Raw genomic sequence first — 24,567 nt, forward strand, 5'->3', positions numbered from 1 at the left:
GATTACAAGGTTAGGAAGGGAGAGTGATTAATAAAGCCACGACTTTTAAATTATGATAAGAATTAAAATCAAATTAATGAATGAGTTGGGAAGAAATTTTAAGAAAAGAGGATTGAGACAGCTGGGAGCCGATGGACTTACAAATATCCACCTTTGGTTCTTTCAGACCCTCCGTTTTTAGGTCTCGCCTACGCAGCGCGCATACAATGCATGGTAGGAGACCTTTAGCCATCGGTCCCCTTTTTCACCCACAACCGTGTACGCGTTCCATTGCCTTCAATGACAATGCTTGCATGTGTGGAGATTCACTTGCGGGAGCGAGTGCCGCCATATGGTAGCAATTATCGCTCCTGCAAGTGAATCGTGCAGGCCCCACTCATCCCCCCTGCTGCCGCGCGACGCGCGTGCCTTCATTAAAAAAAAAACGTAGGTGCAACACCTTCCTCACAGATTGCATACCTAAGTATGTAACTTGGCGTTGTGTGAATTTAATTTTGAATATTCCACAGTTAACCCAGGTTTCTGGCCATTCAAAAATATTTCTAATCATAAGAAACCAGATAGTACTTTTCATTTATAACTAAAATGTTCCATATAAATGTTCTTAAGGTAAGTAGGGAGGGGCTTGCTTGATTTGCTGTGACAGTCCGCTGTTCCTCCGATACCAGACACTCAAACGTGATCCCTTCTTGGGCCATTATTACAAAAAAAGGGGAATGATGGCACTGGGATTGAGGTTTAAAGCACTGTGATCAGGGATATGCAGAGGTGCAATACCCTCCCAGATACCTCCCTCAATTTCCGTTGAAGTGATCCCCTTCCCCTGCAGACCTTTACCTCCCCTTCATAGTCTCCTATGGTGTTCCCGCTGCAGCCGGTACTCTTAGCACGGTACCGTGAGTAGAGAAAAAGATCGGGCGCAGCTATTTTACCTCACTTCAGTTGCGCTTGCCAACATAGACAGGCGACAAGAAGTGGCCTTCAGTCTCTAAAGAACTTTATACTTTTGCTATCAAATCGGACCTTTTAAAGAAATCAACAAGACGTGTCAAAATGTAAATCACATTTATTTGTCTTTAGATATATGCCTATTTTAGTTGGAGTCAGACTAAAATAATAGACCATTCTTCTGTACTAGTATATATAATAAAGTATAGTTAACAAGAATCGTTCTATTGTTATTTTTAAGCTACTTGGTATTATGTGGCTTGTCTACTCCACTGCTCTAATAAACAGTCTTCTCTAAGATGGCTATCGAACTCACCACCTTAACCTCTTCCTTTCCAAATTCTTCAATGACGCGGTCTATACTTTGACGTGTTTACCCGATGACCTGCCGGAAAAATTATACAGTGCGGTCAGGTTTGTTTTCTGCGCACCACACAGGGCTTGCTTGGTTGGCTTTTTCATGACTTCTGCCCCGGAAGCAGCTATTGATTGGCTGAGATCCGTGCTATATTAACAAACAGTGACCCGTGATTGGCTAACTTCAAAGCTAGGCTGGCGAAGAAACTAGAATGACAGGAACGTTGTAGATGATGCGAGAGGCCTGAAGTACGGAATGGGAGGCGCTGTGTAAATTGTGTTGTATCGCTATCTATATAGCGCTTTCCGTGTCCTTGGCGAGACTCAGTATAGGGAATGGATCATGGAATTTGACCGAATGTTGTGACGATGATGCATTGTCTGGCAGCTTTGCATTGGACAGAGTTACATTATTTAGATAAATTAATTGATATCCCAGGTTTGTCCTACAGAATACGAGTAACTACCCAGGGCGTGCCGGACAAGCGCTTCTATTTACTTTAGCCAAAGCCCGAGTGTGCAGTCTCCGGCGTGGGGGTGGTCCTCCTCTCCGCTGCACCCCCATATGCTTTTTGTTTGGGAAGAATGCAGCTACTGTTGTGAGACTGATACACAAGAAATTCTTTTTCAGTGATGTTACCCCCTCGGCGGAGATATCACACAGACGCACCTATTTCTAATAAGACCTGTGAGGTTTCTATTGTTTAATGATTAAATGGCATGAAGCACCACATGTTGTTACCACAGTTGTTTTGCTAGACAGAGACAGTAGTAAACAGGTTGCTGCCAAGGTAAGTAGAGGGGCGTAGCCACCTTTGGCGCAGCAGGTGCAGTGCCCCGAAGGGTACAAGGGTTTACTAACCCAACAGCAGGCAAAGGGGCCATTTTAATTGCAGGCACCCGGGCCAATGGCCCCTCTGCACAGCTTTACACCCCCCAAACCTGAGTAATTTGTTTTCTCATAAGACGTGGTATGCCCAGTCATGATGTAACACTGAATGCAGTGCCGTGTTTATGATTGCTGCCAGCCACGAGCTGGAAACGCACAGCGCAGGTGATTTCTCTCCTTCTTTCTTGGGAAGAAATAAACCTTCACCCTCTAGGCCCAGGTAAGTTGCTCTTGTGGTAAGACAACTGGAAGATTTTGAACAGCGGACACCCACATCAAGGAACTCGGGGAATTGGATTATCTGTGCGCACGTCAGAGACTCGGCCTTTGGAATGTACACATCCCCACTGAGTCAGGTCTCCAGCGCTGGGATGGAATCTGGAAATGCCCACTAGCCCTCCTGCCGCTTCTCATGCAGACAGTGCTCGGACGTTTTTAGGGTTGTAGTTCACAAAAACTAGCTAATTTGCTTGCTCAGTGTTTCATTGGAGTCATCACTCTTTTATTCCCTCACTCATTGCTTGGGTACATATTACCTCACTCAATCATTACCTCCCCACACGCAATCATTGAATCCCCACTCTTCACTCACTTATTCTTTTACACTCTACTAAATGCAACATACACCCCACATAATACCACTCAATAACACATAATTACATAGATACCACATAATTACACTCAACTCAATACAACATTAATACAATCCACATAATATCACTCAATGCCACATAATAACACATGACAAATTTAAAAATACACTCAATATGATATACATATACTACACATAACAACACTCAGTAACACATAATTACACACCACAGAATTACACTATACTCAATCCAACATTAATACACTACACATAATACAACTAAGTACCACATATAACACTTTTTATTACAACTTTTCTACATAAAACACATCAGCCACAATACTCTACAACATAGCCAATACTTCTAAATAAACAAATAAGGTCCCAAAAGCGAGACCTATTGGCTCTGCCATTGCTTGTTACCTACCTAGAGCCCTCCTTCTCCGGCTGGTGCTGCTGCTTGCGGCCGGGCTGCTGTAAATGCTGGCCAGCTTCTCGGAGAGAGGATGCATGTCTGGAGTGCTGTCGTAGTCGGGAACAGTAAATGCTTCCTTCGGGCGTACTTCGGAGGCGAGGATAGCCAACAGGGCCGACTTCACTTCTTCCTGAAGAAGAAAAAAAAACATGTCTCTAACTAATGTTCCAAAACAAAAGTCTCGTGTATGAAGGTAGAGTCGACTGGAATTACCTCATTTAAAGCTAACAAGTGACAAAAGGCCTCCTTCCTAATATCAGTTGCCTTGCATTGGGGGGTGTATTTCACTAATCAAATGTATATTTGATGTAAATGTGCTTTGAAATCTTAACACCGCCACACCTGTTCAATGCATATTTAAATGAACCTATTGGGAGCAGCTATTTCCCGGAAGTGTGCCATCATTTCACTTTCTCCCCGAAAACAGTAGTTGACCACAGTGCTTGAAAATGTAAAAAAAAACGTTTATGTCTCCCTCAATCCAATCTAGCAAAAACTCAAATTATAAACACACAGCAGTCATATCCATGCATTTTGCTTGCTCATTTAATGTGGGACCGTTTCTAGAATGCATCTCTGGGAGACTGACCAATAAGCAACGAGGTGGAGCATCGACCCAATCAGAGGTTACATTCAGAAAAAAAACAGATTTACACTGTAAAGAGCACCGCACGACTGGATCCTTTATGACTTTATGTGAGTATTACTTCATTACATAAGCAATAATTCAGAGGCATTGGCAGCATCAAAAGTCACCACACTCGGCCCCTAAATTAGGAGTCTCCACATATGGGGACAATTACATTATTAGAGTCATTACATTGCAGGTAAGTTTTTAATAGTGCTTTCTATAAATTGATTATGTATATGTATTTTATATAGGCAATACATAATGGATACCTGTTTATTATGGTCTAATATTTCTATTCAATATTCTGGTGACATCATAAACGACAAGGCCGGAAGCCAAGTGATTTGTAAATGTAACCAGAACCCCAAGATGACGATACTGGATTATATTAGACAGGTATCCGACATGTATTTTGTTTTTCCTATGTTTATTTTGGTTCAGTTAACTAAGGCTGGGAAGGGGCGTCATGACCCCCTTGAAGCTTCACCTGTCATAAGTCATGACCTCTCCCCACACGCAACGATGGTGATCAATAGCATAATATACTCTGCTCAGCTGCATATATATTTACTGACGAAACAAAGGTTACATTGAAGTTATGGTTAACTTTGCTTATAATACCTAAACGTACGTTTTACAAAAACCCTCAGAAACCCGTTTTAAAAAAACAGGGGAAGATATGGTTACGAATTAAAACTGAAAAACAACTGAAATTCCCAAGTTATAGTTGAACCCACAAACATACCTTGCACAACAGAAATGAAAAGCATAACTTGCACACCATATTCACTGCTTATGACCTTACCCTTGATGTGACAGAATAATTGCACTTAGCACTATTAGACATGACTAGGATTGTATTATTTTTTATTGGTTTGAGTATTTGTTGTTATTTGATTACACTGGTGTTATTTATTGGTGTAAATAATGAGGTCATAAGCATTGAATTTACAGTGCAAGTTTTGGTTTGCGGACATAACCATAACTTTCACATTTCAGTGTGTTTTTGTTGATTTTAATTTGTAGCCATTACAGCATTTTAACTGTGTTTTTTGGTGGAATTTCTAAGGTCTTTTTTAAACATATGTTGGGTGTTATATTCAAATCTAACCATAAACTCACTTTAACCTTGTTTTTTACAGTGGGTTTCTGGGATTATTTGATTGTATGACATCTACCTTCTATGAAAACCTACCCTACCTTCCCAGTCACGTCCTTTTGATATGGGCAGCTGGAGCTGGCCACAAGGCCTGGCCTATAGCCAGCATCTGCTCCAAACCTGGCACAAGCAGCCATCTCCTTCTGCACAAGTTCTTCAACTATGCACAGTATGGAGTTGGTTACAGGATCTGAACCCATCGCTTGATGTCCACAGCTTTGGTTGGGCCCAGCAGAGGTGGACTGATAGTTTAGCCTAACCTTGAGACATATTTCCCCAATGCTACCTTTAGAAGTACTTTGATTTACTAACCTACTTTTCATTCCATAATGGATTGAAATATCCCTTGAAAAACTAACTGAGAACTCCACCGAACACTATTGTGTCAGGTGATCCCACCAGTTGCATTGTGAGACGATCAAGGGGCTAGGCACAGGCCTTACCGTGTTTGGAATTGGGGCCAAATCTTCTTTCTTGAGCACACTTGCCAAAATGCCCAGCTTCTCCAGGGTCTCCTTAGTCCAAGCTGAAGTAGCGCTGTGAAAATAATATTGTGTACTTTGAAATTTGTTTCACACACTTTGCTATTTCATGCATCTACGCTCGAATAACGACTACTCTTACATGATTCAGCTCCATGCACTCCCACTCTCTTCTAAATTTTTTGCAGCTTCATTAACATTTGACTAACTTAGATATCAAACTTCCATTTCACTTGTATGCATAATTCGTATGGCTGCATGCAAGCATGTCCAAGGAATAATGAAACCATGTCAATTTAGCTTTAAAAACCTTCCAGGGCTCAGCGTAGAGTCAAGAATCAACTTCGAAACACTCTGCAGCATCTAAAAGGCGCAGAATCTTACACTGTGCTGCATATTGCCTAGACTGACCACCTCAAGTCAGATCACTCAATGAGCCTTCAAGCATCCAAAACAAGGAGGTAGAACTCCAGGAGTGCAGGACCATGACTTTGGTGCTCCCTCAATGAGAATTGAAAGTTATAACACCTAAGCACCTGCACTTCAGGAAAATATTGAAGTCTGAAGTTTGCAGACTGCCCTTTCATTGAGGCATTGTTTCAAACTGTAGGGTAGCGCCCAAAGACTACTGGATTGGTGTCTAGGCGCATGTCCTTTGAGATTCCACCTACACGCACTCACCACACCTCCATCCAACCATTTGCGAGAAAGAACTAAAAGAACTATGCTCAACCACACATTCTGCTATGGCAGAAGGTGACACACACTCGTAAATGTTATTAAACAAATGAGCAAATGGTAAAATCCCAGCCAGTGAATCTTTTAATTGTCGCTGTTCTAGTAGTGGAAGCAGCCGGGTCCCAGCAAAACACATCAGTGTGCACCATTTGGAATAATCACAGAGAGCTAATGTTACTTAAGGCACGCAGACTGAGACATTTCTACCATCCCCTGCTACTTCTCTTATGAGCTTTTTATTTAGAAGGCAAAAGGACTCATCTTCCTGATGCCCTTGGACGTCTACGTGATCGCCTTCGTTTAAAAAAACAAATAACTGATTGCTATTCTTCTTGAAATTCATCCTTTCCTGATTTGAACATGGCAGTATGCTGCTACATCACACGAGCAAACATCTAAGCCTCTTCTCACATTCTCACTGCTAAATCCCTTTCCTTATCCCCGAGTAACCACTATGCAGTTTCATATAATTTGTTGTTATTATGTGACTCGCACTGGCACCCGTCCTGACTACAGGGGAACTTTATAAAACCTTAAATAATTAGATGCTTGCAATCACATATCAATCTTAATATTTAACTTGGTCTGTTAACCAGAACCCAGTCTCCCAGAAAGATCTGCCATCTAGAACTGTACTAGACCTGCGCCAGCCTCTAACCAGTGGATGAACCAGGGACAAGGCTGAAATCAGAATATCTGCTTTATCTGTTTTAGTGTTTGCAATAGTGAGGGACTTTTATGCAAAATGGTAAACGTTTTTTTAATTTTTGGCAAAATCGTACGCAAAAAACAGAATCTTAGGATCTGCATTATAGAATATTAATCTGTGACAGGGTTAAAATGTTTAAGAATAAGAATAAAGGGGGCGTGGCTTACGCGCCGGCTGCAGAGGACAGACTTTCCGTGAGCTCCGCTGTGGACTATAACGCGGATGCCGTAAGGTTCTTCCCTGCCGTTTTTTAAATGGCTCTTCTGGATGACAGTGGTGTCGGAAGGTGTCCTGATTACCAGGAAGCAATTATGCGGTCTTTTCTAGCGGCGGACCGGCAGTTATTTGACCCGGTAAACTGTACTTCTCCACAACTCGGGCAGCCGCCATTTTGTTTCTTATTTGACGCGAATGTCTCCCTGCACCTGTTTCAACGCTGCGCTCCTCCCTGACTAATGCTGGTGATATTCATGTATCGTTGTGGCATGGCTCTCAATGTTTTAAGCAGTGTTTAACCCTTTTTTGGATGCCCAATGCATTTCACAACTGGTTTCTGCTGTCAATACGTTTTCTGTGAAGAGATATGGCCGCCATTTTAGGATTCATTCATATGCAGTACTATACTTCTTTTTGACAGTCTCTCCTGTACCTGCTTTTGAGACATCGTATTGGAACTTCTTTGTTCTTATTTTTTTGATTGAGCTCACGTCCTTTGCCTCCTGTGTCTTCCGGCGCTCCCGGCTCTCTGCTCTCTGCTGTTATACTGGACATGTATTTCGTTTATGGGTGGAGATACCATGGCCGCCATTTTAGGAGATACCAGGTATAATCTTCATTGTGCCTCTACTTTCTTCCTTTGGTGACAGCTTCTTTAAAGTGACTTTGCGAACTGCCATCTTCTACTTGTACTGGCTTCCATTGATGCTCTCTTTTTTTGCGCTGTGGTTCTTAATACACAGTATTGCTGTTTTTTTTTTCTTCTTACCTCTTTCAATCCAGTGAGGGTATCGGCACTCAAGGGTAGTGCGTTTTTGGCTGCTCTTTTTTTTTGTTGTTGCTTCATTTTAAGCCACGCTCTGTCTGCCCCTCTTACTGTCTGAGCATCTTTTGGCCAGCCTATTGGACCCTGCTGTTCTCTGTTGCTACCTACCTGAATACGGCAAATTGTCAGGCGTCCATCACTATGGCAAACAATTCCACCTCTCCTAAAATGTCACAGACTGGCACCAAACCTAAGAGGCCTAAGAATGACCCGCCTTCTCCTATTACATCTTCTTCCAATCCTGTTTTGGATTCCATTCTTGAGGAGGTGCGTGGTCTCCAACCTTTTATGTCCGCTACTAATGCAAAACTTCAGCAGATTGAGGAGCGCTGGGTTGTTATGGAGGGCAAAGTTTTGAATCTGGAACAACGTGTGAGCGATATTCAAGATGTCTCCACTAAAATTCCATTGTTGGAACAAGAGATCCTCAAACTTAAACTCCACACCGAGGATTTGGAAAATCGTAACCGTAGAAACAACCTACGCGTTTATGGTATTCCGGAAAATTTGGAGGGTCCTGACATGGTGTCTTTTATTCGCAAATTTCTTCAGGAACTTTTGGATCTTCAACCAGCTACACACCCTCTTAATATCCAGAGGGCTCATCGACTTGGTCGTATTAATTCCAACTCCTCTAAACCACGTGGCATCATCCTGCTGTTTCTCGAATTCACAGAATTATTGTCTGTCCTAAAAGCTGCCAGGATCAAACGTCGTCTCCAGTGGTCTGGTCATAACATTTTTATCTCACAGGACCTTTCTTCGGCTACGAACGCACGACGCAAAGAGTTCTTGAATCTTCGACCTTTAATGCGACAACTGAATATTCAATATGGAATCCTGCATCCCTGTTTCTGCAAGATCACGCATAATGGACGTACCAGATCCTATGACGATCCGCAGAAACTTCACGAATACCTTCTGAGTGTCTCTCCTTCCAATATGGACACTGCTCATTAATGTTTTTTCTTCCTCCCTTTGTTCACTGTTGTCCTTCTATTTTTCCCGACCTCTTTTGCTTCTTCTCCTTTGTTCTTGACCTACTCCTTGAGGTTTCGTCCTCACATCCTAGTGTGTTTCCTTTTTGTAAATGTCCTGCTCTTTGGTAGCTCATGGGCTGGGTTCTCTCTCTGGCGCCTCTTCGCCTCAGATGTTTTGGTTACTTTCTCCTTCTCCGTTCAGGCCTCTGTGCCTTGATCTGTTTTCTTCTTCTCTTCCTCTCCTCCTCTATTTTTTCTCTTTCCTTCTTTTTCTTTTCTCTCTTTCTGTCTGTTTTTTTTGCTTCTCTTTCCAATTTTATTGCAATTTTACTCCTGAGCGTTCTCTACTTCTATCTTGGATTTTCATTCTGTCATTTCTTATATCCATGGATTTTGTTGGTCTTGGTATTGTTACTGTTTTGGGAATCCCCTTTTTCAAGTACTTACGTATTTTCTGTCTCCCCTTTTGTAGTGATCTCTTTGCCATGTGTCTGTTCCACTTGTCGCCCATCCTCCCCTCCCGTCATCATGTGTAACTTTGTCTCGTGGAACGTGCGAGGTCTTGGTCATCCTGTCAAGCGTCAAAAGGTACTGTCTCATTTATCTAAATTTCATTCACAGGTTGTTTTCCTTCAAGAAACGCATTGTTCTGATGTTGAATCCCTTAAGCTTAAAAGACAATGGGTGGGTCAGGTTGTGTTTTCGCCTGCTATAAAAAAAAAAGGAGGGGTTGCTATTTTATTTCATAAAGCTTTAAATGTTCAAATTGTTTCTTCTAGTAATGATGATGAAGGACGTTGGGCAATGGCTAAGGTTGTCATTCAAAACAAGACAATGGTTCTGCTTAATATATATGGTCCAGTCCGCCCTGATCCAAAATTTTGGAAAGATATAAAAGTTCTGATTTCGTCCATAGATTGCCCCGATTTTATTGTTGCTGGTGATTTTAATCAATGGTTAGACCCTTTTTCAGATAGATTATCCTCCTGTAAATTTCAACCCGACAAAACCCATAAGAGTTTTCAATCTGCCATTGCTTCTCGTCCTTTACATGATTCTTGGAAAATGTGTAACCCAGATTTGCTCGAATATACTTTTTTTTCTAATGTTCACCATACTCGTTTGAGAATTGATTATATTATGGTTAGCAAGTCTCTTTTGCCCTCCATTCAAAAGTCCGCCATTGGCTCTATTTTTATTTCTGATCATGCTCCTGTGTATACTACCCTAGACCTCTCCCTTATTTCTTCTAAATTCAGTCGCTGGAAATTTAATTCTTTTCTTTTATCTGATGCCATTTTTATGAAAGAGAGTCTGAAATTTTTCAATGAGTTTTTCTCCTTTAATAATCCTTTGGACACCTCCATTGCCATTACTTGGGATGCCTTCAAGGCTTCTTTTAGAGCATTTACTATTTCCTATGTTTCTAAGAAAAAGAAGCTTAATAGACAAAAATATGAGGATCAGCTCAAAAAGATAAAAAGTCTTGAACATTCTTATTTTTCCTCTAAATCCGCCTCTGCCCTTCAGGACCTAATCCTAGCCAAAACTGACCTTAACAAAATTATCACTAATGAGGCTTGTCACACCCTTCTCAAAATTAAATCTAAATTCCATGGAGGCCAAAATAAAGCAGGGAAAATTTTGGCTAATTATGTAAAAATAAAATCTGAACGTAAATCTGTTGGTCCTATCTTTAATGAATCTTTAAACAAATTAGCTACTTCTGATGAAGATATTGCTGAACTTTTTCATAACTATTACCAGGCCCTATACTCAGATGATACACATCCTTCTGAAGCGGATTTATCGACATTTTTTGATGGCCTCCCAGCTCCCCCTTCCCTTCCGATGGATTTTGCTCTATTGGAACGGGAAATTACTCTCCAGGAAATTACTGCAGCCATTAACTGTCTTAAAAAATCGAAAGCCCCTGGTCCTGATGGTCTACCTGTTGAGTTTTATTCTTCCTTTCACTCTTTTTTTGCTCCTAAACGCCTTCAATTATTTAATTCTTTTATTTCTGATGCCAAGGCCTCTGGATCCTTTTTGGATGCTCTTATTGTCATTATTCCCAAACCTGACAAAGATCACTCACAATGTAAAAACTGCCGCCCTATATCTTTAATTAATTATGATTGTAACATTTTTGCTAAAATCCATGCCTCTCGTCTAGATTCTATTATTCCCCGTTTAATTAAAACAGACCAAGTGGGTTTTGTGAAGGGTAGACTTGCTTCTGATAATGCTCGCCTGTTTTCCAATGTCATTGCACATGCTAAATCTGTTAAAGCCCCATTGGCAGCCCTCTCCCTGGATGCTGAAAAAGCTTTTGATCGTATTAATTGGCAATACATGTTACGTACCCTCAAATGGTTTGGTTTTGGTCCTTCTTTCATATCCTTAGTTCAACTTCTTTATTCTTCTCCTCGTGCCAGTATTTTTGTTAATAACCAGTTCTCTAGATTTTTTTCCTTGAATAGAGGCACAAGACAAGGGTGTCCCCTTTCCCCCCTGCTTTTTATTTTATGTCTTGAGCCTTTTTTGGAACGTATTCGTTCCTACTCTAATATTACTGGCCTTACGCTCTCCTCCACTGAAATTAAATTGTCTGCCTATGCAGATGATGTCCTGATATATATGTCCAATCCTACATCCTCCCTTCCACATTTTTTAAAGGAGGTTAGACTGTACTCTTCCATATCAGGTTATAAGCTTAATTTATCTAAAACAGAAGTTCTACCCCTTAATCCAATCTGTCTCCAGTACATGTTTAATAATACTGATTTTGCATGGTGTCCCTCCAAAATTAAATACCTTGGTATATGGTTCTCTTCTTCCCTGAAAGACACCCTCAAATTAACCTTTGATTCTTTAACTAATAAAATTCAATCCCTTTTTCAAATTTGGTCCCCCTTATTCCTTTCCTGGTGGGGTAGATTAGATACCATCAAAATGATGATTACCCCACATGTCCTTTATACTGTTTCCATGCTCCCTTTCAAAATTCCTAAATCCTATTTTGCAGGAATTAATTTTCTTTGTATAAAATTTTTATGGAATAACAAACATCCACGTATTGCATTGCACAAGTTAATTCGACCTAAACAAGAAGGTGGTGTTCGTTTTCCTGACTTTAAATCTTACCATTCTGCCTTCTTGATCAAACAGTCCTTTTCCTTGGCTTATGACTTTATTGACACTCCTGTGCCTAAGTGGGTTCTCCTAGAACGCTCTCTTCTCAAAGATTTCTCATTCCAACATATAGTCTTTATGTCAAATTGCTCTTTTTTATCCTAATATCCCATTTTGAAATATTCCCAATTTCTACTGCAAACTGTTTTTTCTTCTACTTTGTCACCTCTTCAATGTTTCTTGTCCTCTGTGGTGTGGTACAACAAATTCCTTCGATACAAAGGTAAATCATTTTATTTTAAACCCTGGAAAGAAAAGGGTATCCTTTTTGTACATCAGTTTTTTGTTGATTCATCCTTGATTTCCTTCCCAGCATTGCAAAATGTATTTTATTTGCCTTCATCGTTTATCACTGAATATACCATTATTGCATCTGCCATTCAATCTCACTTGTCTTTCCTCTCCGCATCTGTTTCTTTTTCTTCCTTCACCCCTACCACTCCACTGTACTCTTTATTTCTACTCAAATTCCTAAAGCTGCACTTGTATATTCAATTTTGTTATCTAATGTTTCCGAACGTTCTAAGTCCAATGTAGAGACTGCTTGGGAGACTGATCTTGATGTCTCCCTATCTGTTGTAGTGTGGGATCGTTTATGGTCTAAAATTTTTAAAGTATCTGTTGCTGCACGTATTACGCAATCCTTATTCTTTATATATCACAGAGTGGTTATTACCCCGGTTAGCATCCATAAGTTCTCTCAAGTTTCCTCTCCATTATGTTGGTCATGCTCCAAGGAACCTGGTACTCTTAAACATCAGCTATACGAATGTTTCCCTGTTTTATCATTCTGGACTGAAGTATGGAATATCTGCATGCCAATGTTTTCTTTTTCCTCCCCATTATCTCTCCTAAATGTGTTTTTAGGTTCCTTATCTGATGATATTGATATTGTATCTTCTTCTGCTAAGTTATTGGACCTGTTTATCGCTCTTGCATTTAAAGTTATTTTAGCATGTTGGAAGGATAACTCTAAGCTTTCTGTCCACACTTGGTGGAACTTTATATGTGATGAACACAGAATATCTATTGCATCCTCCACCTCTGTCCCTTTAAAAATCAAATCTGATTTACTATGGCTTCCCTTCATCTCCTACCTTTCTTCCAATCCTCCTCCCTTATTACATGCTATTAATCCCACTTAGTAAATCTTGCTTTTCCTCTTCTTTTCTTTTTTTTCCTTTTTACTCTCCTCTCTCTTTTTTTTTTTTTTCTTCTTCTCTTTTCTCCCTTCCTTATCTTCTCTCTCTCTATTCTTTTTCCCTTCCTCCTCAAGCAAACATTTTTATGATTAGTTATGTCATTTAATTATTGTTTTCCATTGTACTTTTCACTGCTTCTTTATGACATACTATTTGTATTATTTTACAAATGCTTAATAAAAAATTCCTAAACAAAAAAAAAAGAATAAGAATAAAATCTAACAATGCATCAGAATTTTCTGCTAAGATGTCTATGAATCAATGTGGTGGGGGGTATTGGTCAAGTTGAAATGGTTGAGTGCACTATATTGGCTTGTGCACAGCGTGTAAGTGGTGCAGTTTGTCCGTCTGACTCTCGCATTCAGAGGTCGCTCCCACTCGCTCCTCCTCGAGCCCTGCCTTCCAGAGATAGTGCAGCTGCACAGCGCCTGGTATCACCTCTGCATAGCGCTCCTGTATAGCGCTTGGTATCGTTTTACTTTGATTGATTAATTTTAATCTGCATTTGCCTGGTATCGTTTTTCTGCGCAATAATTTAATTTATTAATTTGCTCAGTGCTCCTGATTAGTGGCAACTTTAGCGCGTGTACTGCTTAGAATCGCGCTACCCCACCGCCATTTTGCTGTTGTTGTTTGTGTTTACCTGTCCCCGTGTCTCCTCCCCGCTCCCGCCTCCCAAGCTGACCCTCCCACACACTAGCATCGACCTGCAGGCCCCGTCCCCCTCTGCCTCTGTGACCGTCTGACTCTCGCATTCCGAGGTCGCTCCCACTCGCTCCTCCTCGAGCCCTGCCTTCCAGAGATAGTGCAGCTGCACAGCGCCTGGTATCACCTCTGCATAGCGCTCCTGTATAGCGCTTGGTATCGTTTTACTTTGATTGATTAATTTTAATCTGCATTTGCCTGGTATCGTTTTTCTGCGCAATAATTTAATTTATTAATTTGCTCAGTGCTCCTGATTAGTGGCAACTTTAGCGCGTGTACTGCTTAGAATCGCGCTACCCCACCGCCATTTTGCTGTTGTTGTTTGTGTTTACCTGTCCCCGTGTCTCCTCCCCGCTCCCGCCTCCCAAGCTGACCCTCCCACACACTAGCATCGACCTGCAGGCCCCGTCCCCCTCTGCCTCTGTGACCGTCTGACTCTCGCATTCAGAGTTTGCTCCCACTCGCTCCTCCTCGAGCCCTGCCTTCCAGAGATAGTGCAGCTGCACAGCGCCTGGTATCACCTCTGCATAGCGCTCCTGTATAGCGCTTGGTATCGTTTTACTTTGATTGATTAATTTTAATCTGCATTTGCCTGGTATCGTTTTTCTGCGCAATAATTTAATTTATTAATTTGCTCAGTGCTCCTGATTAGTGGCAACTTTAGCGCGTGTACTGCTTAGAACCGCGCTACCCCACCGCCATTTTGCTGTTGTTGTTTGTGTTTACCTGTCCCCGTGTCTCCTCCCCGCTCCCGCCTCCCAAGCTGACCCTCCCACACACTAGCATCGACCGGCAGGCCCCGTCCCCCTCTGCCTCTGTGACCGTCTGATTCTCGCATTCAGAGGTCGCTCCCACTCGCTCCTCCTCGAGCCCTGCCTTCCAGAGATAGTGCAGCTGCACAGCGCCTGGTATCACCTCTGCATAGCGCTCCTGTATAGTGCTTGGTATCGTTTTACTTTGATTGATTAATTTTAATCTACATTTGCCTGGTATCGTTTTTCTGCGCAATAATTTAATTTATTAATTTGCTCAGTGCTCCTGATTAGTGGCAACTTTAGCGCGTGTACTGCTTAGAATCGCGCTACCCCACCGCCATTTTGCTGTTGTTGTTTGTGTTTACCTGTCCCCGTGTCTCCTCCCCGCTCCCGCCTCCCAAGCTGACCCTCCCACACACTAGCATCGACCTGCAGGCCCCGTCCCCCTCTGCCTCTGTGACCGTCTGACTCTCGCATTCAGAGGTCGCTCCCACTCGCTCCTCCTCGAGCCCTGCCTTCCAGAGATAGTGCAGCTGCACAGCGCCTGGTATCACCTCTGCATAGCGCTCCTGTATAGCGCTTGGTATCGTTTTACTTTGATTGATTAATTTTAATCTGCATTTGCCTGGTATCGTTTTTCTGCGCAATAATTAAATTTATTAATTTGCTCAGTGCTTCTGATTAGTGGCAACTTTAGCGCGTGTACTGCTTAGAATCGCGCTACCCCACCGCCATTTTGCTGTTGTTGTTTGTGTTTACCTGTCCCCGTGTCTCCTCCCCGCTCCCGCCTCCCAAGCTGACCCTCCCACACACTAGCATCGACCTGCAGGCCCCGTCCCCCTCTGCCTCTGTGACCGTCTGACTCTCGCATTCAGAGGTCGCTCCCACTCGCTCCTCCTCGAGCCCTGCCTTCCAGAGATAGTGCAGCTGCACAGCGCCTGGTATCACCTCTGCATAGCGCTCCTGTATAGCGCTTGGTATCGTTTTACTTTGATTGATTAATTTTAATCTGCATTTGCCTGGTATCGTTTTTCTGCGCAATAATTTAATTTATTAATTTGCTCAGTGCTCCTGATTAGTGGCAACTTTAGCGCGTGTACTGCTTAGAATCGCGCTACCCCACCGCCATTTTGCTGTTGTTGTTTGTGTTTACCTTCCCCGTGTCTCCTCCCCGCTCCCGCCTCCCAAGCTGACCCTCCCACACACTAGCATCGACCTGCAGGCCACGTCCCCCTCTGCCTCTGTGACCGTCTGACTCTCGCATTCATAGGTCGCTCCCACTCGCTCCTCCTCGAGCCCTGCCTTCCAGAGATAGTGCAGCTGCACAGCGCCTGGTATCACCTCTGCATAGCGCTCCTGTATAGCGCTTGGTATCGTTTTACTTTGATTGATTAATTTTAATCTGCATTTGCCTGGTATCGTTTTTCTGCGCAATAATTTAATTTATTAATTTGCTCAGTGCTCCTGATTAGTGGCAACTTTAGCGCGTGTACTGCTTAGAATCGCGCTACCCCACCGCCATTTTGCTGTTGTTGTTTGTGTTTACCTGTCCCCGTGTCTCCTCCCCGCTCCCGCCTCCCAAGCTGACCCTCCCACGCTCAGCTCCCCCCCCCACTATCCATTTATGGACAGATGGACCCACGCACAAAGTCCACGCGCTACGGCCGCGCCAAAGGTAAGCCCGTCTACGCCCGTCCGCGCCTGGACCACGCCCAGCGCCAGACCCCCTGGTTCCCGCAATGCCCAGCCCACTCGCATCACTTACGATGCCACCACCCTTCTAGCCCTTAACCCCGGCCGTTCCCCCAACTGCGTCCAAGCCGCTCCTGGACACACCCATGGACCCTTCTCTTGCAACTCCTGCAAGTTCGACGGAACCAAAACCAACTCCTCATCCACCAACACCAAACAGAGACCTGACACCAACCACCTAAAATGCATCCTGCTCAACACCCGCTCGGTCCACAGACACGCCATAGACCTCTGGAATCTACTAGACACCATCTCACCGGACGTCGCCTTCCTAACAGAAACATGGATGAAAGCCTCTTCAGCCCCAGACATCACCATTGCCATCCCGGAAGGATACAAGATCATCCGTAAGGACCGCATCAAGCAAACAGGAGGAGGCATAGCTATCGTCCATAAGAACTCCATCCGCATCTCAACCAGCTCAGACGTCAACCTTGCCAGCGCCGAACACCTCCACTTCCAGATCCACACCGACCCCAAGACCACACTCAGAGGCACTCTCCTCTACCGGCCTCCAGGACCCCGTGCACAATTCAGTGACGACATCACTGACTTTATCACCCCACACGCCCTCCCCTCCGAGGACTACATTCTATTGGGAGACCTCAATTTTCACCTGGAAAAGAGCAATGACAGCAGCGCCACCACCCTTCTGGACAACCTCGCCAACCTCAGACTCAAACAACTTGTCACTACCCCCACCCACATTGCAGGTCACACACTCGACCCTATCTTCACCTCCAGCAAACATGTCTCATTCAGTCACACCACAGCTCTTCATTGGACGGACCACAGCTGCGTTCACTTTATCTACAATAAGACCACAATCCACAACCATCCTCAACCCACCCTGCAAAGAAACTGGAACAAAATCACCATCGACCAGATCTCCTCATCGCTTCTTCTAAACCCCCCCGCCCACTCCTCAAACCCCGACCAAGCAGCCATTAACCTCACCCAATGGCTATCCAACAGCGCCGACATCCTAGCACCGTTGAAAAAACGTCAAATCATACTAGGCAGCAAAAACGCCTCCTGGTTCAACGATGATCTTAAGAAATCGAAGAAACTCTGTTGCTCCCTCGAGAAGGCCTGGAAAAAAGACCCAAACACCAGCACCAGGGACGCCTTCAAAAACGCCACCCGCATACACCACCAACTAATCCGGTCTGCCAAGAAAGCCGCATTCAAAGACCGACTAGATAACAACGCCCACAACAGCAAGGAATTATTCAACATCGTCAAAGAATTTACCAACCCATCAGCCAACTCCAACGACATCACCCCCTCCCAAGCCCTCTGCGACTCCCTAGCTTCCTTCTTCCACAACAAAATCGCAGACATCCACAACAGCTTCAACAACCGACCCGGAGACCAACCCACCCAACCTTCTGCAGGACCTTCACCCCCCTTGAACATCCTTAACGACTGGAACCCAATCTCCACTGAGGACACCATCCGCCTGATGAACTCCATCCACTCAGGATCCCCAACTGACCCATGCCCTCACCACATCTTCAACAAAGCAGACTCCATCATAGCACCACACCTCCGAGATGTCATCAACTGCTCCCTCAACTCCGCCACCTTCCCGGAAAGCTGGAAGCACGCAGAACTCAGCGCCCTTCTGAAAAAACCCACAGCTGACCCCACCGAACTCAAAAACTACTGCCCCATCTCGCTTCTTCCATTCCCGGCCAAAGTCATCGAGAAAGCTGTCAACAACCAGCTCGCCGGTAATGTACGAACGTTCCTACAGTGGCCTGATAATTCAATTCCGCAATTCTGTCTATAAATTTCCAAAACAGGTGACACAAAACAAATAATGTACCGAAATTATTCAAAACATATAAAAGTTTATTTTTTTCTCTTTTTTACTTTTAGTTCTAGTTCATATAGATCCTGTTATCAATCAGAATCCATGATAAAGACACTGTTCAATTCATATCAAAAATACAGGACAAATACAGATAAGTCATAAATATCTACAACAACAATGAGCAATACAAAATTATTAAATAATACCCCTTGGTAACAACTATATCTCTCACCATACTCTCGTGCTAACAATCATACCACACTCAACCTACAAACTAAGATGGAGAAAGGAACTGAATTAGTGATTAGCAAGATGACAATGCTAAACACATGGGCCAAGATGTAACTTTGGGCTCCCGCTGCAGGTCTACGCGCGTTTCGGCAGCTTTAAGCCGCCTTCATCAGGACATTTTTCATCGTGACTGTGCAGATACCAGGGGATCAGTTACATCAAACAGCAGGGAAATCACCAAGAGCGTCTTAAGTTTGTATCAAGGAACAGGGCGTCCTATGTTGCCAATAGGTAGCTTTTTTACGTTAACAGACGCGTTGAAATGCTTGTGAAGATCACGTTTAAACAGCTTGCTCGCAGATGATTATAATCAGAAGGAGGCAAGGGCTGCGACGTCCAGCGGACATGATTTACACCATAGTCAGTTGCATCAAGCAGTAGTATAGTCACTAAGCACTAAGAAGCGTCTTCAGTACTTATCAGGAGGCATGGCGTCCTATGTTGCCAGTAGATAACTTTTTTACGGTGTGAGATGTGATGAACTGCTAACAACGACCACGATTTCACAGCTTGTTCACAGAGAATAGCGGTCGAAAAGAGGCTAGGGACTGCGACGGTCAGCGGACATAATTTACACCATAGTTTCAATTTGCGAGGGGGGTCCTTTATCTACGTAAAAACTGCTCCACAGTCAGTACCCTCGGCAGACCCGCAATGAGGGCCGTGTATCCGCACCGCACAACGCCTCCTCCGCCAGAAGTTCTTTTCGACCGCTATTCTCTGTGAACAAGCTGTGAAATCGTGGTCGTTGTTAGCAGTTCATCACATCTCACACCGTAAAAAAGATGCAACTGACTATGGTGTAAATCATGTCCGCTGGACGTCGCAGCCCTTGCCTCCTTCTGATTATAATCATCTGCGAGCAAGCTGTTTAAACGTGATCTTCACAAGCATTTCAACGCGTCTGTTAACGTAAAAAAGCTACCTATTGGCAACATAGGACGCCCTGTTCCGTGATACACACTTAAGACGCTCTTGGTGATTTCACTGCTGTTTGATGTAACTGATCCCCTGGTATCTGCACAGTCACGATGAAAAAGGTCCTGATGAAGGCGGCTTAAAGCTGCCGAAACGCGCGTAGACCTGCAGCGGGAGCCCAAAGTTACATCTTGGCCCATGTGTTTAGCATTGTCATCTTGCTAATCACTAATTCAGTTCCTTTCTCCATCTTAGTTTGTAGGTTGAGTGTGGTATGATTGTTAGCACGAGAGTATGGTGAGAGATATAGTTGTTACCAAGGGGTATTATTTAATAATTTTGTATTGCTCATTGTTGTTGTAGATATTTATGACTTATCTGTATTTGTCCTGTATTTTTGATATGAATTGAACAGTGTCTTTATCATGGATTCTGATTGATAACAGGATCTATATGAACTAGAACTAAAAGTAAAAAAGAGAAAAAAATAAACTTTTATATGTTTTGAATAATTTCGGTACATTATTTGTTTTGTGTCACCTGTTTTGGAAATTTATAGACAGAATTGCGGAATTGAATTATCAGGCCACTGTAGGAACGTTCGTACATTACCATTGTTCTTGTTCCCCTCTGTTCCTTGGCCACAACTAACTTTTCGAGGGGGTCCCTTCGTACATGTTGCTAACAACCAGCTCGCCACCTTCCTCGAACCAACAAATCCCTCGACTCCTCACAGTCCGGCTTCCGAGCCAAACACAGCACTGAGACCGCACTTATCGCAGCAACAGACGACATTCGAACTCTACTGGACAATGGAGACACAGTCGCCCTCATCCTCCTCGACCTCTCCGCTGCCTTCGACACAGTCTGTCATAGCACCCTTCTACAGCGCCTCAGAAACGTCGGAATCCAAGGAAAAGCACTGGAATGGATCACCTCGTTCCTCACCGGAAGAACCCAGAGAGTCCGCCTCCCACCATTCAAGTCAGAGGCCTCTGAAGTCATCTGCGGCGTGCCACAAGGATCGTCACTCAGCCCCACCCTCTTCAACGTATACATGAGCCCCCTTGCGGCCATCGCTCGCCAACACAATCTCAACATCATCTCCTACGCTGACGACACTCAACTGATCCTCTCACTCACCAAAGACCCTAACACCGCCAAAACCAACTTACACGAAGGAATGAAAGAAGTAGCCGAGTGGATGAAGCACAGCCGTCTGAAACTGAACTCAGACAAAACAGAAGTCCTCATCTTAGGCACCTCCCCCTCCGCCTGGGATGACTCTTGGTGGCCAGAGGCCCTTGGAAAAGCACCCATCCCGACGGACCACGCACGGAACCTGGGCGTCATCCTGGACTCCTCACTCTCGATGACCAGACAAGTCAACGCCGTTTCATCATCTTGCTTCAACATTCTTCGCATGCTCAAAAAAACATTTCGCTGGATCCCCACCGAAACTAGAAAAACGGTCACCCACGCACTGGTCACGAGCCGCCTGGACTACGGAAACACCCTATACGCCGGTACCACCGCAAAACTCCAGAAAAAACTCCAACGCATCCAGAACGCTTCAGCCAGGCTCATACTAGACATCCCGCGTAAAGAACACATCTCTGGTCACCTGAAAAACCTCCACTGGCTCCCCGTAAATAAGAGGATTACTTTCCGCCTCCTAACCCACGCACACAAAGCACTTTATGAACTTGGACCCGAATGCCTCAACACACGACTGTCCTTCTACACCCCCTCCCGTCAGCTACGATCCTCCAACCAAGCCCTTGCCACTGTACCTCGCATCAACAAAACCACCATGGGAGGTAGATCCTTCTCCTACCTGGCAGCTAAAACTTGGAACTCACTTCCCACTCACCTTCGCCTTACTCAGAACCACCTAGCATTCAGAAAGCAACTTAAAACTTGGATATTCGACAAGTAATTCCCCACCCTTCCTCAAGCGCCTTGAGACCCTATGGGTATGTAGCGCGCTATATAAATCTCTTGACTTGACTTGACTTGACTTAGTACGCGCACAACGTGCCATTCACTCCTCCCAGACTCCCCCCTTTCTTCCATTGCCGCTGTCCCAAAGAAAGCTTAGATTCAGGTTATGTTGCCCAAGGCGTAGCTTTCTATTCACATCAAACAAGGTTATTCAAACTGAAAACAAATAAGAAAGGAGAGGTATCCTATAATTGTATATGTTATATTTACAAAACAAAAACACTTTAGCTGAATCAACAGGTAAAAGACAGTAAAGCAAATAGGCACGACATTAAACTTGATCTTGGACTTGACCTTGGCCTTCTCTGCCCATCCACCCCCTTCTTCTACGCACACTGTGCCAGAAGGCCCCAACGCACCACAGTAAGCTGTTGCTCTACTTGAAATCCAGGGCACCGCATAGCACACCAGGCCACCGGGGTACCTGAACACAGGCAGTCTCCCCAAGGTTCTAGTCAGTCCATATGTCGTGGGTTAGGGCAGGAGAGCCCAGGATCACCAGTAGATCAGTCCCCGCTCCACGCCTGCTGGGTGTACACGCCAATCCTACAACCTCCTGAGGTCCATCCAGTCGCTGAACCTCAATGTTTGTGTGTTGGACTTGGCCCTTTTTGGAGGGTCATCCCTGAACGTTTCTCCTTCCTCCTAGTCTTTTTTCTGCCATGGTGTTGGTGGTTTTAGGACTCTGGGCACTTTATCACTGCTGTCCAGTGTAAAGTCCATGTGCTCTCTATGGTAAAACATGGAAAGCTTGGACTACACCTGTTTGGCTAATTAATTTTACCTATCAGTCCCTTGTTAAGCAGTATCCCAGTTACCCAGGGCCAGTAAATTAAATGCTACTGGTGGGCTTGCGCTCACCAAAGTTGCCTTAACTGTGTGGCATGCCCTGGTAGTGACAAACAGCCATTTTGGTTTCTCACTACTCTGAGGCTACCCTCTCATAGGGCAGCCTCAGAGTAGTGAGACATAGTAGTAAGTAGTATAGGACATTGGGGATTCCCTGATAAGTGTTTCAGTGGTAATTCCTGATCTGAGAGGAGTAGCATGATCAAGTTTAGTATGTTTGGAAAAGACCCCATCTTCTCTGCCAGCAGCCAAGTTGCCTTCAGCCACTCCACCGGACTACACTGGACCGACCACAGCTGCATCCACTTCACTTTTAAGAAGACCACATCCCACCACCGCCCGCAACAGATCCCCCGTAGATGCTTGAGCAAAGTCACCGCAGACCAGCTAACCACGTCACTGAGCCTGAACCAACCAACCAACACTACTGACACCAACGACGCAGCCCGCAACCTCACACAGTGGATCATCAACTGCGCCGACACCCTTGCACCAATGAAGAACCCTCCAGGCAAGCCCGGCAACCGGAAAACAACATGGTTCACCGACGACCTCAAAGAACCGAAGAAATCCTGCCGAACCCTTGAGAAAACCTGGCGCCGCGAACAGACGACAGAAAACATGACAGCCCTCAAGAACGCCACCAGCAAACACCACCAGCTGATCCGCACCACCAAAAAGACATCGTTCAAAGAACGGCTGGACAACAACACACACAACAGCAAGGAACTCTTCAGCATTGTAAAAGAGCTCTCCAAATGTGTAAATGTGTGTGTTAATGTAAATGTGTGTATACTTGTAAAGCGCACTATCACCTGACAGGCATCCTGGCGCTGTATACCGCTGTGGAACCCTTCCTGGCTTTCCCTGTGAGATGCCCTCTACTGGGCACCCCCAAGGTGAAGCCAGGCATACCAACGCTTTCAGGCTGTTGTGGAGATTAAGCAAGCTATTGCCCAGAGTTGCAGAGTGGGACCCATGATTAGAGTAGGCAGCGAGGCGAGAATTATCGAGTCTGTGGACATTGAGCCCAAGACCCTGCTGTGTCGGGAATTGAACCCTGGTCCCGGGTCAGACCTCTCCTTCAGGGTCTGCCGCTTCTAACCAGTGAGCCACACTTCCAATCCCAGCGCCAACGGCAACAACATCACACCGTCGCAAGACCTCTGCAACTCCCTCGCCACGTTCTTTCACCGCAAGATCGCCGATATCCACGACAGCTTCGGTGCCCAGACTCCGCCCCCAGCCACCGAACAAAGCCCCCGACAACCACCCTTAACGCTTGGACTCCCATCAGCACCGAAGACACCGCCCATGCTATGAATACCATCCACTCCGGCTCTCCTTCCGACCCATGCCCTCACCACATCTTCAACAAAGCCGACACCATCATCGCTCCCCACCTACGGAACGTCATAAACAACTCCCTTGCGTCCACCACCTTCCCAGAGAGCTGGAAACACGCAGAGATCAACGTCCTACTGAAGAAACCCACAGCAGACCCAAAAGACCTCAAAAACTTCCGCCCATCTCTCTTCTTCCCTTCCCTGCAAAAGTTATCGAGAAGATTGTCAATAAACAGCTGTCCGCATTCCTCGAGGCCAATGGATCCCTCGACCCATCTCAGTCCAGATTTCGAGCCAACCACAGCACCGAGACCGCCCTCATCGCAGCCACCAACAACATCAGGACCCTACTTGACAACGGGGAAACAACTGCCCTCATCCTCCTAGACCTCTCAGCCGCCTTCGATACAGTCTGCCACCGTACCCTAATAACCCGCCTCCACAATGCCGGGATCCAAGGTAAAGCCCTGGACTGGATCACCTCGTTCCTCTCTGACAGAACCCAGAGAGTCCTCCTCCCTCCCTTCCGCTCCGCGGCCACAGAGATCATCTGCGGCGTACCGCTGTTCGCTCAGCCCAACCCTCTACAATATCTACATGAGCCTCCTCGCCACCATCGCACGCAAACACAACCTCAACATCATCTCATACGCCGACGACACCCAGCTGATACTCCCCCTCACCAAAGACCCAGCCACCGCCAAACTCAACCTCCAGGAAGGAATGAAA

General features: G+C 44.8%; 1 protein-coding gene across 1 annotated transcript in view; it reads right to left on the reverse strand.

Annotated features, from left to right (window-relative positions):
• Positions 1-24,567, reverse strand: part of LOC147732395 (otoancorin-like) — a 759,538-nt gene that overhangs the window by 209,435 nt on the left and 525,536 nt on the right. The window contains exons 17-18 of the mRNA XM_086956929.1: positions 5,495-5,588; positions 3,214-3,391 (exon numbers count right to left, since the gene is read on the reverse strand). Coding sequence (XP_086813055.1) covers positions 3,214-3,391; positions 5,495-5,588 — 272 coding nt within the window. The remainder of the gene's footprint in view (positions 1-3,213; positions 3,392-5,494; positions 5,589-24,567) is intronic.

The sequence above is a fragment of the Lissotriton vulgaris genome, chromosome 2_1 (genome assembly GCF_964263255.1).
Source record: "Lissotriton vulgaris chromosome 2_1, aLisVul1.2, whole genome shotgun sequence".
Classification (NCBI taxonomy): domain Eukaryota; kingdom Metazoa; phylum Chordata; class Amphibia; order Caudata; family Salamandridae; genus Lissotriton; species Lissotriton vulgaris.